The 13,979-nt window shown below is 43.1% G+C and overlaps 1 protein-coding gene across 1 annotated transcript in view; it reads right to left on the bottom strand.

Annotated features, from left to right (window-relative positions):
- Positions 1–10,780, bottom strand: part of LOC132822490 (protein bassoon-like) — a 296,266-nt gene extending 285,486 nt beyond the window's left edge. The window contains exon 1 of the mRNA XM_060835867.1: positions 10,475–10,780. Within this exon, the coding sequence (XP_060691850.1) occupies positions 10,475–10,780 (306 nt within the window). The remainder of the gene's footprint in view (positions 1–10,474) is intronic.
- Between the last annotated feature and the right edge of the window lie 3,199 nt (positions 10,781–13,979).

The raw sequence follows: 13,979 nt of genomic DNA, 5'->3' as shown, positions 1-13,979 counted from the left end.
TGATTTGCGAAATGTTAATGTTACTGCTAAAGACAACTGAACCCAATTGCTATACCCTCACCTTCTCTCAGTTCCTGAAATCCATTCAACCAGCTGGTACCACAGATCTAACCTGGAAACTTCTTATTGAGTGGCACAGTTACATTACCAACTAAGCCAAGCTGGGAGCTAAATTATTCAGTTTCCACAAGCACTAGGCTTTTTTGCCAGTATTTATTTCTTAATCCATATATATGTGAGTGTATGTGATCAGATGATACAAAGACGCATTAAACAGAGCACGTGTCTGCTTTCCTAAAAAGGTTTTCAAATGAAACAATTCAGGCTACACAAATCTAAATCCTGGTGAATATGACTTAACAGCAAATACTGTACTTAATTAGAATTAAACTGTATTTAATAAGAATTCTGATGTGGGATACAAAGAGAGTGACCTTTGCAAAGTGAAGTCAAGATATATAGTGTTCAGATTCACTTGTCCTAATTTGGAAGGAATCAATACTGACTAATTAGAAAAGTGTGAACCTATTTCATTCCTCAAAACTACCATCATACAAAGGTTTTTTCCTCCGAGAACCATATCATTTTCATAAAAATAACAAGTATCTGCACTCCAAGTAAGTTATCCAAAGGCAGTGATTTAAATAGATAGCAACTCAAGAAATATTCATAGGCAAACAACACTAAAAAGGTTTCATTTCTTCAAGAGCTGAGCAATTGAAACTCTCTCATTTCAAAATACATAACTGTGCAAATAGCTATTGAAATAGCGTAACAAATGAAATAACGCTTCCTCTTTTAAATGTTGATCAACTATGAGTTTTACATGTTATTACAGATCTGCCATGGACTGACCCAAGGGCTGCTGGAAATATATAGATAGTGCAGTGGAAAATGTAAAAATGTGACACAGAAAGAATGAAATTATACAGTTGCTGGTTAGCAGATTTTGATATTTAAGACATCTATGATCAGACACAGGATGCATGCATCAAAAAACTAAAATGAATGCACTTCTGTTGCATAAAATAAAATCTCCCTTGGAGAAAAGTGACAACATTAATAAACCTTCCACAGGATGAGACACAGGGAATATTCAATGAGCAAAATGATACACAAAGTACCAATAGAAGTTTTATACTTGACCTGGCACGTGAATTTCGCTCGGTATATGAACACATCTTGTCCTTAATGCAAATACATAATAATTCTCATTCAAAATATTTTCATAATATTTAAAATTAACTCAACTGAGTACAGTATTTTACATTTATTTCCTCTCCTCTTTAATTTGCTCACATTTAGAAGGAATTAGATTTTCGTTAGAGGAAACTTCCACAATTAAACTTAATTCAAATAGCTTGCATCAACAACAACTGGTCATGCCCAAGTCCAGATACTAAAATTAGTAAAGGATCCAGTGTCAATTGGCATCAAAGCTGAGCCACAGTTCTCATGTAATGGTATACCTCATTCAGCAGCCATTTCTTGATCAAAAATAAAGGTACTCCTGCTTCCTGTCCTACCTCTGGGCCAGAAGGCCTGCGTTCTAGCCCCATCTGTTCCAGAGTTGTGCCATAACCTGCCTGCACATATTGATTAAACAAAAATAAAAATAACACTGATCACAAATCTCTGGAGTGAAACTTCTCTGTCTACATAACATAGCCATTCACCTTACTTTAACCTGCTAAGCCAAATTAACATCTATACTATTTGACCAACTTTGCATCCCTCTGTATCTACTTTTACCTCAGCTTCGGTGTTTCTGGGAACAGCTTCCAGCATGGAAAGGATTTGGCCATTAGTTCATTATGCTTTCCTTTATTGATCAGAGCATTGAGTATAGGAGTGGAAGGTCATGTTGTGGCAGTACAGGACATTGGTTAGGCCACTTTTGGAATAGTGTGCGCACTTCTGGTGTCTCTCCCATAGAAAGGATATTGTGAAACTTGAAAGGATTCAGAAGAGATCTACAAGGATGTTGCCAGGGTTGGAGCATTTGAGTATAGGGAGAGGGCGAAAAGACTAAGGCTGCTTTCCCTGGAGTGTCGGAGACTGAGGGATGACCTTAAAGAGATTTATACAGGTTAAATAAGACTGTATGCATCAGCATTTGAAGCAAAGAGAGAAATTCCTATGATAAAGCTGCGGACAATTTTTAGAATTAGAATTAGAATCCCTACAGTGTGGAAACAGGCCATTCGGCCCAACAAGTCCACACTGACCCTCCCAAGAGTAACCCAACCAGACCCATTCCCGTACCCTGTATTGACCCCTGACTCGTGCATCTAACCTACACATCCCTGAACACTATGGGCAATTTAGCATGGCCAGTTCACCTAACCTGCACATCTTTGGATTGTGAGAGGAAGCACCCGGAGGAAACCCACGAAGATACGGGGAAAAATGTGCAAACTCCATTCAGACAGTCACCGGAGGCTGGAATCGAACCCGGGTCTCTGGCGCTGTGAGGCAGCAGTGCTAACTACTGAGCCACTGTGTCACCCAGAGAAAATGTTATATAATATGCTAGTGGCTCAGTTTCCATTTCACTGTTTCCATGTTTTCAATCCTTCATTGCCCCTACATCAAAGTTCAGTCAAAATTTTAGAAATTGAACAGTCCAATGTTTGAATTCAATAGATGGTATCACATTTTGTTTGGTATTCCAAAAAAGAAACTTAAAGCCTTCCAAATGATTCTTCTAAATTATCGTGGTGAAGGAAATTCAAGATAGATTTACTTGACTTCTCTTTCAATTCACAGAATCACAGAATTATTGTGGAACAGGGGGCCACTCAGCCTGCACTGGTGGTATTACCTCGTGCCAATCCTCACCTTTTCCCCATATCATTACACACTATTTCTATCCAAATGGTCATGTCCTCGTGAATGCCATAATTGAATCGGCCTCCACTACAAAGCATTCCACAGACTAAATATTTGTTTTGTGAAAAAGTTTTTTCTCACATCACCCTTGCTTCTTTTGCACATCAGTCAAAATCTATGCCATCAATTCTTTTCCTTTTATGAGCAGTAACAACTTTTCCCAATGTAAACAATCCAGCCACTCAGTATCTTGAAAAACCTCATTCAAATCTCCCCTCAGCCGCCTTCTTTCCAAAGACAACAGTCCTAACATCCTCAATCTATCCTCACAACTTAAATTTCTCATTCCTGAAAACACTCTTGTAAATTGTTTCTATACTATCGCCAGTGCATTCACACTTTTCCAATAATGATCACCACTTTACACAACAGTCCAGTGAGGTCCAACATAGAGTCACAAAGTCATAGAGATGTACAGCACAGAAACAGACCTTCGGTCCAACTCGTCCGTGCCGACCAGATATCCTAACCCAACCTAGACCCACCTGCCACACCCAGCCCGTATCCCTCCAAACCCTTCCTATTCACATACCCATCCAAATGCCATTTAAATGTTGCAATTGTAGTAGCCTCCACCACTTCCTCTAGCAGCTCACTCCATACATGTACCACCCTCTGCATGAAAAAGGTGGCCCTTAGGTCTCTTTTATATCTTTATCCTCTCACCCTAAACCTATGCCCTCTAGTTCTGGACTCCCCCACCCCAGGGAAAAGACTTAGCCTATTTATCCTATTCATGCCCCTCATGATTTTGTAAACCTCTATAAATTGCTTGCACAAGTTCAACATTAACTCCCTTCTTTTGTACTCTATGCTCCTATTAATGAAGTCAAGAACTCTGTACATGTCAGTAACCAACCTCTCCATTTGTCCTATCATTTCACATATCTCTGTAAAACTGAACCTCCCTCCAACATAGATCTGCACCCCATTTAGAATGCTTTTCTATTTTTTTTCCAATGTTCAGCATTGAAGCTGTAAATGTCAGTGAATGCTGCAAGCATTTAACATAACTTACCAAACATGACATAATATAAGCAACATCATGTTTAGTTTAACTCCTTGCAATTGACAACATGATTCAGTTGCACAGCAGCCCAGAGAAAACATCATATCTAGCGCTGGCTACTTCAAGAACCTTTTGGGAACAATTTTGAAAGTACAACTCAATTTAAAAAAAGAGCAAAAGTTTTCAGATAGTAGTGCAGTGTTTGTATTCAATAATATGGTCAGAATAAAATCCTCTGTTTACTTGTACTGTTACAACACAAATACAAAGTTGAAAAGACGTGATACCACATAAAATAATTCAGCACAGAAAGACACAATTCACATAATAATGCCTGGTTATTTAAAAGCTATCCTGTGATTCTTTTTAAGTTTTTACCAATTTTCCTTTGAAAGTTTATTCTTGAAAATACTGCCACCATCATTTCAGGCAGTGTACTTCACATTATATAATGTTCTGTTAAAGAAAAAAATTACTTTAGTTGATTATTTTGAAAATACCTTAAATCTGTGTCAGAAAGATAACCCAAAAATGACACAATATAATTTCTCTTCAGTTACTTTCTCAAAATTCTTTAGAATTCTGAATATTTTCATGAAATCTTCACTTCATTTTCTCGGAAGAGCAGTTCAAAACTACTCTCATCATCGAGTCATAGAGATGTACAGCACGGAAACAGACCCTCCAGTCCAACCTATCCATGCTGACCAGATATCCTAATCTAATTTAGTCCCATTTGCCAGCACTTGGCCCAAATCCCTCTAAACCCTTCCTATTCATATACTCATCCAGATGCCTTTTAAATGTTGTAATTGTACTGGCCTCCACCACCTCCTCTGGCAGCTCATTCTGTACACGCACCACCCTCTGCACGAAAAAGTTGCCCCTTAGGTCCCTCTTAAATCCTTCTCCTCTCACTCTAAACCTATGCCCTCTAGTTCTGGACTCCCCACCCCAGGAAAAATACCTTGTCAATTTACCCTACCCATGCCCCTCATGATTTTATAAACACTCCACTTAATTAAAATCCTGCATCTCGTATCATTCCAGGTGACATCCACTGCACCTCTGCCTCAAAGTTGTCATTCTTTTGGAATTATGGTGTGCAGACCTGGACAATACATTCCAGATGGCACCTAAAAGGTTATGCGTACAAATACTTTATGCATAAACCCTTGTTTTGTATTTTTTCCTTAGAGTGTTCTCAACTTGCCCTGCCACCTTCAATGATTTGTACATACATATTCTGCAGTTCTTCTACTCTTGCACCCTCTGAAATTATACCAATTAGTTTTGGTAACAATCTGCATCTACATGCCAAAATGTATCACTTCACAGTTCTCTGCATCAAACTTTATATGTGATCCCAATTTCCCCAGTCTATATACTCCTGAACACTCAATTTTCTACAGTCCCAAGTTTCATATGAGTTGCTAACATTGAAATTAGAGACCTACGTCTAGGTCATCAGCATATCCAGAACAGTGTCAACATATGAATTGTATACTGTCCTCCAGTCTGAAAAACAACTCATCCCCACTTTCTGCTTTCTACAAGTCAATTTTACATCTAGCATGCCACTGTCCCTTTGATTACATAAATTTTACTTATTGCAATAAGTCTGCAACTTGTGCCTTATCAAACATCTTTTGAAAGTCCAAATGCACAAATGAGCCAGCCATGTTAGTGAAATAGTGGAGAAAGCCAATGAAGACAACCATTTTCTTTGAGTGTGGTGCTGGAAAAGCACAGTAGGTCAGGCAGCATCCAAGGAGCAGGAGAATCGACATTTCAGGCATAAGCCTTTCATCAGGAATGAGGCTTGTGGGCCATGAGGGCTGAGGCGGGCTGAGTAAGCTGGGAATATGAGAAGTAGATCAAGGTGGGGAGAAGAAGGTGATAGGTAGGAGAGAAGGGTGGAACGGATAGATGGGAAGGATGATAGACGATGGATTCTAGTCCCAACCTTCCAACACGGCCCCCTCCTCCGACCTTATCCCAGTCCCAACCTTCCAACTCAGCACCATCCTCTTGATCTGTCCATCATCCTTCCTATCCATCCGCTCCACCCTCCTCCCCTACTGATCACCTTCCCCCTCGCTTCACTTAGCTATCGCATTCTCAGCTATCTTCCCCCCCGGCCCTACTCCGTCCCATTTATCACTCAGCTCCCCTTATGCTCAAAACATTGATTCTCCTGCTCCTCAGATGCTGTCTGACCTGCTGTGCTTTTCCAGCACCACATTCTCAACTCTGATCTCTAGCATCTGCAGTCCTCACTTTCTCCTAGCCAGTTGCTTTGACCTGACATCTAATCATCCATTATTCCCCAATGATAATTCATGTTGTTTCAGTCACAGGCTTTAGAAAGGTTTCTCTACCACTAAGCTGATGGACGGAGGCTGGTGGTTCAGCATGTGATATGTCAACTGGTTAAGCAAAAAAGTTCCAGCAAGAGAAATATATTGTCCAACTAAAACAAGAGTTTTGGACTAAGTCACTGGGAAGAGTAGCATCCAAAAAATGATCTCCTGAACTTGTAGATTTTGCAATTTTCCTATTGGTATTGGAAGATACATTAGAACAGGCTTCCTTTTCACTTGACTATAAAAGAAAACAAATTGTGTTTGTAAGGTGACTCATCATATATTTGAAAAATATCAGAGCTCTTCACATGAACTTCATAGGGGCATGACTGCTTTTTATTATGCACCAAAAATCTATTAGGCAGCAAGAAATGAATTCCCAGTTGTACTTTTTTTTTGTCAATGTCCATCAAAGAAGATTCATCAATATACAGAAGGGATTTTGAGGGGTTACATGCCAGGATGGCGCCTCATACTACAAATTGTTGAAGTTAAAACTGGGGAAAAAGACATGGGTTAATTACAGCCTGACCTTTGTTTGACCAACAATATGAATTTTCATAAACAGCAGAATTGCATGTGATAAAAGAAACAATACAACCTTTCAGAAATACAACAATCGGAGCACCTAGAATTCAATATTCTTACCATTTGAAGGCTTGGTACAATATCCATGCATATTCAACAACTGGATGTAGGTTTGCTCGCTGAGCTGGAAGGTTTGTTTTCAGAGGTTTCATCACCATACTAGGTCTCATCTCGCTTCATCCGGAGGCTCACTGATAATATTACCTAGTATGGTGATGGAACATCGGAAGACAAACCTTCCAGCTCAACGAGCAAACCTACATCCAGAACCTCAACCTGAGCTACAAATCTTCTCAAAACTTGCTAATATTCAACAACTTTTCTGAGAGAAAGTAAAATAATAGTTCAAGTAACTTGATAAAGCATCCCTATATTATTCTATATTACTAATTTGACAGTTATTTTCAATCTAAAGTAGTTATTATAACAATGATCCCGAGGTTTTCAGTGATGAGTGAATCAAATCAATTTCCTACCGAAAATAATAAAATTCTCTTCTTGCATATCCTCACTGAACTTTCAATTTCAACTCCTTCTGTTTATTTTCCCTGCATCCCCTTGAATTCCTCCTTTTGAAACACTGACTCAGTTCAATCTTAAAAACTGATAAACCATTTACCTGCATAACACAACTGTCAGTACAGGGACATTTTCTCTTCTGACCTCAATTTTTTTTTTGTACATAAATGTGGAAAAATATGGGATATCAAGCACTTATTACCTGAAAATGCAACAAGATGAATCAGGTTTGAATATTCAATTCCATATCTATTCTCCCCGCCCCCACGCCGTCTTTCGTCACTACGCATAACCCCGCCCCCACGCCATCTCCCGTTGCTTCACGTAACCCCGCCCCCACGCTTATTTCCGTCACGACGCATGACCCCGCCCCCACGTCGAGCAACGTCACCACGTCTAACTCCGCCCCTACTTCGATCTCTGTCCCCGCCCCTAACCCCGCCCCCAGCTCCAGCTCCAGCTCCAGTCCCACACCAGGTCCTAGCTCCCAGCCCTGCCGGATTTTCACCATCCCTCCAGATCTCCCCCTCTCTGAGGATGAGAGATCAGTCCTCAGCAGGGGCCTCACCTTCGTTCCCCTACGCCCTCGGATTAATGAGTTCAACACGCGGCGAGATATTGAACAATTCTTCCGCCGCCTTCGCCTCCGTGCCTACTTTCACAACCAAGACTCCCGCCCACCCTCTGACGACCCCTTCTCCCGCCTCCAACACACCCCATCCACCTGGACACCCCGTGCAGGCCTCCTACCCGCCCTCGACCTCTTTATAGCCAACTGCCGCCGTGACATCAACCGACTCAACCTGTCCACCCCTCTCACCCACTCCAACCTCTCACCCTCAGAACGTGCAGCCCTCCACTCCCTCCGCTCCAATCCCAACCTCACCATCAAACCCGCAGACAAGGGAGGCGCGGTGGTAGTTTGGCGCACTGACCTGTACACCGCTGAAGCCAAACGCCAGCTCGCGGACGCCTCCTCTTATCGCCCCCTTGACCACGACCCCACCTCCCACCACCAAACCATCATCTCCCAGACCATCCAGGACCTCATCACCTCGGGGGATCTCCCATCCACCGCCTCCAACCTCATAGTCCCACAACCCCGCACCGCCCGTTTCTACCTCCTGCCCAAAATCCACAAACCTGCCTGCCCCGGCCGACCCATTGTCTCAGCCTGCTCCTGCCCCACCGAACTCATCTCCCAATACCTCGACACGGTCCTGTCCCCTTTAGTCCAAGAACTCCCCACCTACGTTCGGGACACCACCCACGCCCTCCACCTCCTCCAGGATTTTCGCTTCCCCGGTCCCCAACGCCTTATTTTCACTATGGACATCCAGTCCCTGTACACCTCCATCCCCCATCACGAAGGACTCAAAGCCCTCCGCTTCTTCCTTTCCCGCCGCACTAACCAGTACCCTTCCACTGACACCCTCCTTCGACTGACTGAACTGGTCCTCACCCTGAATAACTTCTCTTTTCAATCCTCCCACTTCCTCCAAACTAAAGGAGTTGCCATGGGCACCCGCATGGGCCCCAGCTATGCCTGCCTCTTCGTAGGATATGTGGAACAGTCCATCTTCCGCAACTACACTGGCACCACCCCCCACCTTTTCCTCCGCTACATCGATGACTGTATCGGCGCTGCCTCGTGCTCCCACGAGGAGGTTGAACAGTTCATCAACTTTACTAACACCTTCCATCCCGACCTGAAATTCACCTGGACTGTCTCAGACTCCTCCCTCCCCTTCCTAGACCTTTCCATTTCTATCTCGGGCGACCGACTCAACACAGACATCTATTATAAACCGACTGACTCCCACAGCTACCTGGACTACACCTCCTCCCACCCTGCCCCCTGTAAAAACGCCATCCCATATTCCCAATTCCTTCGTCTCCGCCGCATCTGCTCCCAGGAGGACCAATTCCAACACCGCACAACCCAGATGGCCTCCTTCTTCAAGGACCGCAGATTCCCCCCAGACGTGATCGACGATGCCCTCCACCGCATCTCCTCCACTTCCCGCTCCTCCGCCCTTGAGCCCCGCTCCTCCAACCGCCACCAAGACAGAACCCCACTGGTTCTCACCTACCACCCCACCAACCTGCGCATACAACGTATTATCCGCCGCCATTTCCGCCACCTCCAAACGGACCCCACCACCAAGGATATATTTCCCTCCCCTCCCCTATCAGCGTTCCGCAAGGACCACTCCCTTCGTGACTCCCTTGTCAGATCCACACCCCCCACCAACCCAACCTCCACCCCCGGCACCTTCCCCTGCAACCGCAGGAAATGTAAAACTTGCGCCCACACCTCCACACTCACTTCCCTCCAAGGCCCCAAGGGATCCTTCCATATCCGCCACAAGTTCACCTGTACCTCCACACACATCATCTATTGCATCCGCTGCACCCGATGTGGCCTCCTCTATATTGGTGAGACAGGCCGCTTACTTGCGGAACGCTTCAGAGAACACCTCTGGGCCGCCCGAACCAACCAACCCAATCACCCCGTGGCTCAACACTTTAACTCTCCCTCCCACTCCACCGAGGACATGCAGGTCCTTGGACTCCTCCACCGGCAGAACACAACTACACGACGGCTGGAGGAGGAGCGCCTCATCTTCCGCCTGGGAACCCTCCAACCACAAGGTATGAATTCAGATTTCTCCAGCTTCCTCATTTCCCCTCCCCCCACCTTGTCTCAGTCGGTTCCCTCAACTCAGCACCGCCCTCCTAACCTGCAATCCTCTTCCTGACCTCTCCGCCCCCACCCCACTCCGGCCTATCACCCTCACCTTGACCTCCTTCCACCTATCCCACCTCCATCGCCCCTCCCCCTAGTCCCTCCTCCCTACCTTTTATCTCAGCCGGCTTGGCTCTCTCTCTCTTATTCCTGATGAAGGGCTTATGCTCGAAACGTCGAATTCTCTATTCCTGAGATGCTGCCTAACCTGCTGTGCTTTGACCAGCAACACATTTGCAGCTGTGATCTCCAGCATCTGCAGACCTCATTTTTTACTCGAACACTGTTAATGAGCCACCTTAAGCCATTTTGTAAAAATGGTACAAGCTCAGAGAAAGAATCAAAGTTTACCTCTGTAATGTGAGGATTGGGATTAAATCCACACTGCTTGCACACTACTGATCGACATTGCGTACAAGTGTTGAAGTTTGGCTGTTTTGGATGAGAGTTTAGTTCGGTAGTTGCACAAATTGGACATAGAGTGCTGCTGGGCAGCGGAGCGATCTGTGGTACCGAATATGGAGACGTTGGAGCACTGCCCTTATCTGGGGATGCAGAATGGGACCTTTCTCCTCTTTTCGTACTTGTGTCAACTTGGAGACTCCTTCTTTGTTCTTGTTGCAGGTTTTGCTGTGTAGAACAACCTTGATTCTGCATTCTTCTTGCACTTTCATTGCTTGGAATAGTCTGCTGGAGGGTATCAATCTTTGCATCAGGCTGTCCAAGGTGCTCCCTCTGGTATGGTCTTGCACTATAAAATGGAAAAGAGAGATCTGAGTCTAACTATCACCACTGTTCAGGCTTTAATACAAACAGTAAGAAAGAAAAATGGCATTTGGAACTTAAAATGACTATCCTTGATAGATATTGCATATAAATATTTCTGAAAATAATTGTGTTCAAGTAGTTTTACATAAAGAAATAAATTTTAACTCCTTAATCAAATTTTAAGTAATATTGCTCAACTCATTAATTCTACCACTGACATTTCAAAAAGGAAGAGCTAATACAACAACCTAAGTACTATGAAATAAGCATCATTATTTCCAAGGTCAAAATTACATTAAGCAAATTAAATACATGGAAACAATTCGACAAGCACTTCCATCTCAGTAACATAAATATTAATTGATGTCAATGGCTTAAAAATGCAAGATTACCAAAGGCTGAAATTTATGAACGAGTCAGTATAAATTGCTAACTGGCCACTATTCATGTTCCTTGCCTTTTTTGTAGCACTGGAACAGATTGTACATCTCTTTCAAAGACCCCACATAATCACAATGGGCCAAATGGTCTCTTTCTGCACACTACCATTTGACAAGTTGAAACAGTAGTCAACACTCTCCTCTGCAAACACCGTGGTTGAACTAATCAGCTGCAGCAAATTCAAACCGTCACCACATTATTTATATCTTGTGATGACAAAAGTTTGCACTTGGCCCCCATCTACTTTCAGTATCAATCTCAGGCAGGGAAACCAACATCCAATCATACCCTCATGATACATGTGGTAGTCTTGGGTTTGACTCCTGACTGTTGTAACATACAGACAACATCACGAGGATGGTAGCTGGCAAAACTGACTACATTATGATATGCAATTGTTAACAAGTAACTCTTGGAATGTTTATCATGGCATCCAATGAAAACTGACATCAAAGCCCCAATCAAGGGTGAATGTACAGGCCAAATATCTTTATCCGCACATCTGAAAACCAAGACAACCTAAAAACCGAAGGTCTTTTCGAAAGCTGACCTCTTTAGACACAGACACATGTAGTTCAGGCACTTTGGAAAGGAACTTCGCTTTCAGGTCCACTCAGGCCAAATATTTTTTTCCCCCCCAAAAGGACCCGAGCAGACCCAAACTAACCTATACAGTAAATCTATCCTGCAACATTCGAAATACAAAAGTTTTCGTCATTGGAAAACTAGGTGTTCCTAAAATTTTAAGATAAAGGATTCCAAAACTGTAATATAAAAGGCAGGATGGCATCAACAGTGACACAGTGATGTTGAAAAGTCCTCCTCATCAGCAAACAAGGGCTTATGCAGAGGTACCTTGCAGACGAGCTGTGACATAAACATGCTAACCGAATCATACTTAATAATAATGTTCCAGGTACCATCATCTCTAAGTATACCCTGATCCCCCAAGTGGACAACCCATTACAGGAGGTGGCACAGTGGTACACGGTCAGTGGGGAGTCGTTGCTCTGGGAACTTCAACATTGTGTCTGCATCACATGATGTCTCATGTCCCTAGGTCAAACGTGAGCAAGGAAACCTTTTACTGTATTGCACCTAACACTGTCCACCTCAGCTGCTGAATCCATACTCCTCCATGTTGAACACTAACTGGCCAAAGCACTTCAGGAACACAGAACATACTCTGCACTTTGGAGGCGACAATGTATTTCAACAGTGGCTCAAGAGCACCACTGTTGATCAAGTCGGCAAAATTTCTCTTTGACTTAACTGCTAAACTGGCTTGCAGTAAGGAGTGAGAGAACCCAAAAAAAAGGAAGAGCAAATTTGTTACAGTTTTCACCCATCTACTTGTCACAGATATACCTGTCCAATGACCTTGTCAATACATCCATCCCGACAAGTAGCGAACATGCGATCATACTTGTGTCTTGTCGATCGTGAACAGCTTTGGAAAGTCAGGTGGTGTAAAAGGTGCTCACTAAGGAATTCCCAACCTCTGATGCATTTTTGTAGCCTCAATATTTATGTAGCTGATCCAGTTCACTTCATCATCTGTGGTAACCCACAGGATGTTTGTTCTAGAAAATTCAGCAATGCTAAAGACATTGAATTTCAAAGAGATATAGTTGAATTCCCTTTTGTTGGACATGTCCATTGTCTGTCACTTGTATGTCATGAATATTATTTGCTACTTTACACCCCCTGCCTGTATGCTGCTCAGGTCTTGCTGCACATAGACATGGAATGCTTCAGTAACTGAGGAGGTCACATGTGGTGATAAATCAGCAGTGAGCATCTCCATTTGCAACCTGATGGAAGAAAAGTAATTGTTGAAGGAACTCATGCAGTGGTATCCTGTAACTGGGATGATTGGCTTCCAATAACCACAATCACCTTCCTTTGTGCGAAGTATAACTCAAATGAATGGAGAGTTTTCCCCAATTCCTGCTGGGTCCAGCTTTGCTAGAGTTCCCTGATATTATACTCAGCCAAATGATGTCTTGATGTTCATAGCCATCATTCTCACCTCAAGTCAAGTTCAGTTCTTTTTTTTTCCCTGAATGCAGAATTCTGATTTCATCTGCCTTTTCCCCATAAATATTCATTCAATCCTTGCTTTTGAAATTATTCAGCTTCAGTTTGCATTACAGAATACTAATGAGAAGCAGAGACGACGTCAGTCTAGCTTTAGAGACGAACAAGTTCTAATTGCCTTTGTCTGTCTAGTGATTATCTGTAGTCTAGGACCCCAATTTGCTACTTGTCAATCAACTAAACAATTTTTCCACAGCCCTCTAGAAGGTTATCTTTAACCAACATTTTCAGAAAGAACAGTCTCAAATTTGTATGCCTTTCCTCAAATCACAAATATAATAATCATTGTTATGTCCATTCCAAGCCAAACTTTTCTCAAAGCTTCATATAAGAATTCACTTAATGTTTATTTGGAACTTAAATATTCAACATGAAGGTATGGAAGTAATGTGTTAACCACATGGTTAGTATGGGCATCTGCCCAGCTCTTTTTTTAAAAACTTAATCATGGGACGCAGACGTCCGCAGTTGCACCTTGAGATGGTGATGAGCTGCCTTCTTGAATTGCTGAAGTCCGCGTGCTGTGGGTTGACTCACAACTCCCTTA

The sequence above is a fragment of the Hemiscyllium ocellatum genome, chromosome 14, assembly GCF_020745735.1.
Source record: "Hemiscyllium ocellatum isolate sHemOce1 chromosome 14, sHemOce1.pat.X.cur, whole genome shotgun sequence".
Classification (NCBI taxonomy): domain Eukaryota; kingdom Metazoa; phylum Chordata; class Chondrichthyes; order Orectolobiformes; family Hemiscylliidae; genus Hemiscyllium; species Hemiscyllium ocellatum.
The sequence above is the reverse complement of the archived record's forward strand: the minus strand, read 5'-3'. Positions and strand labels throughout refer to the sequence as shown.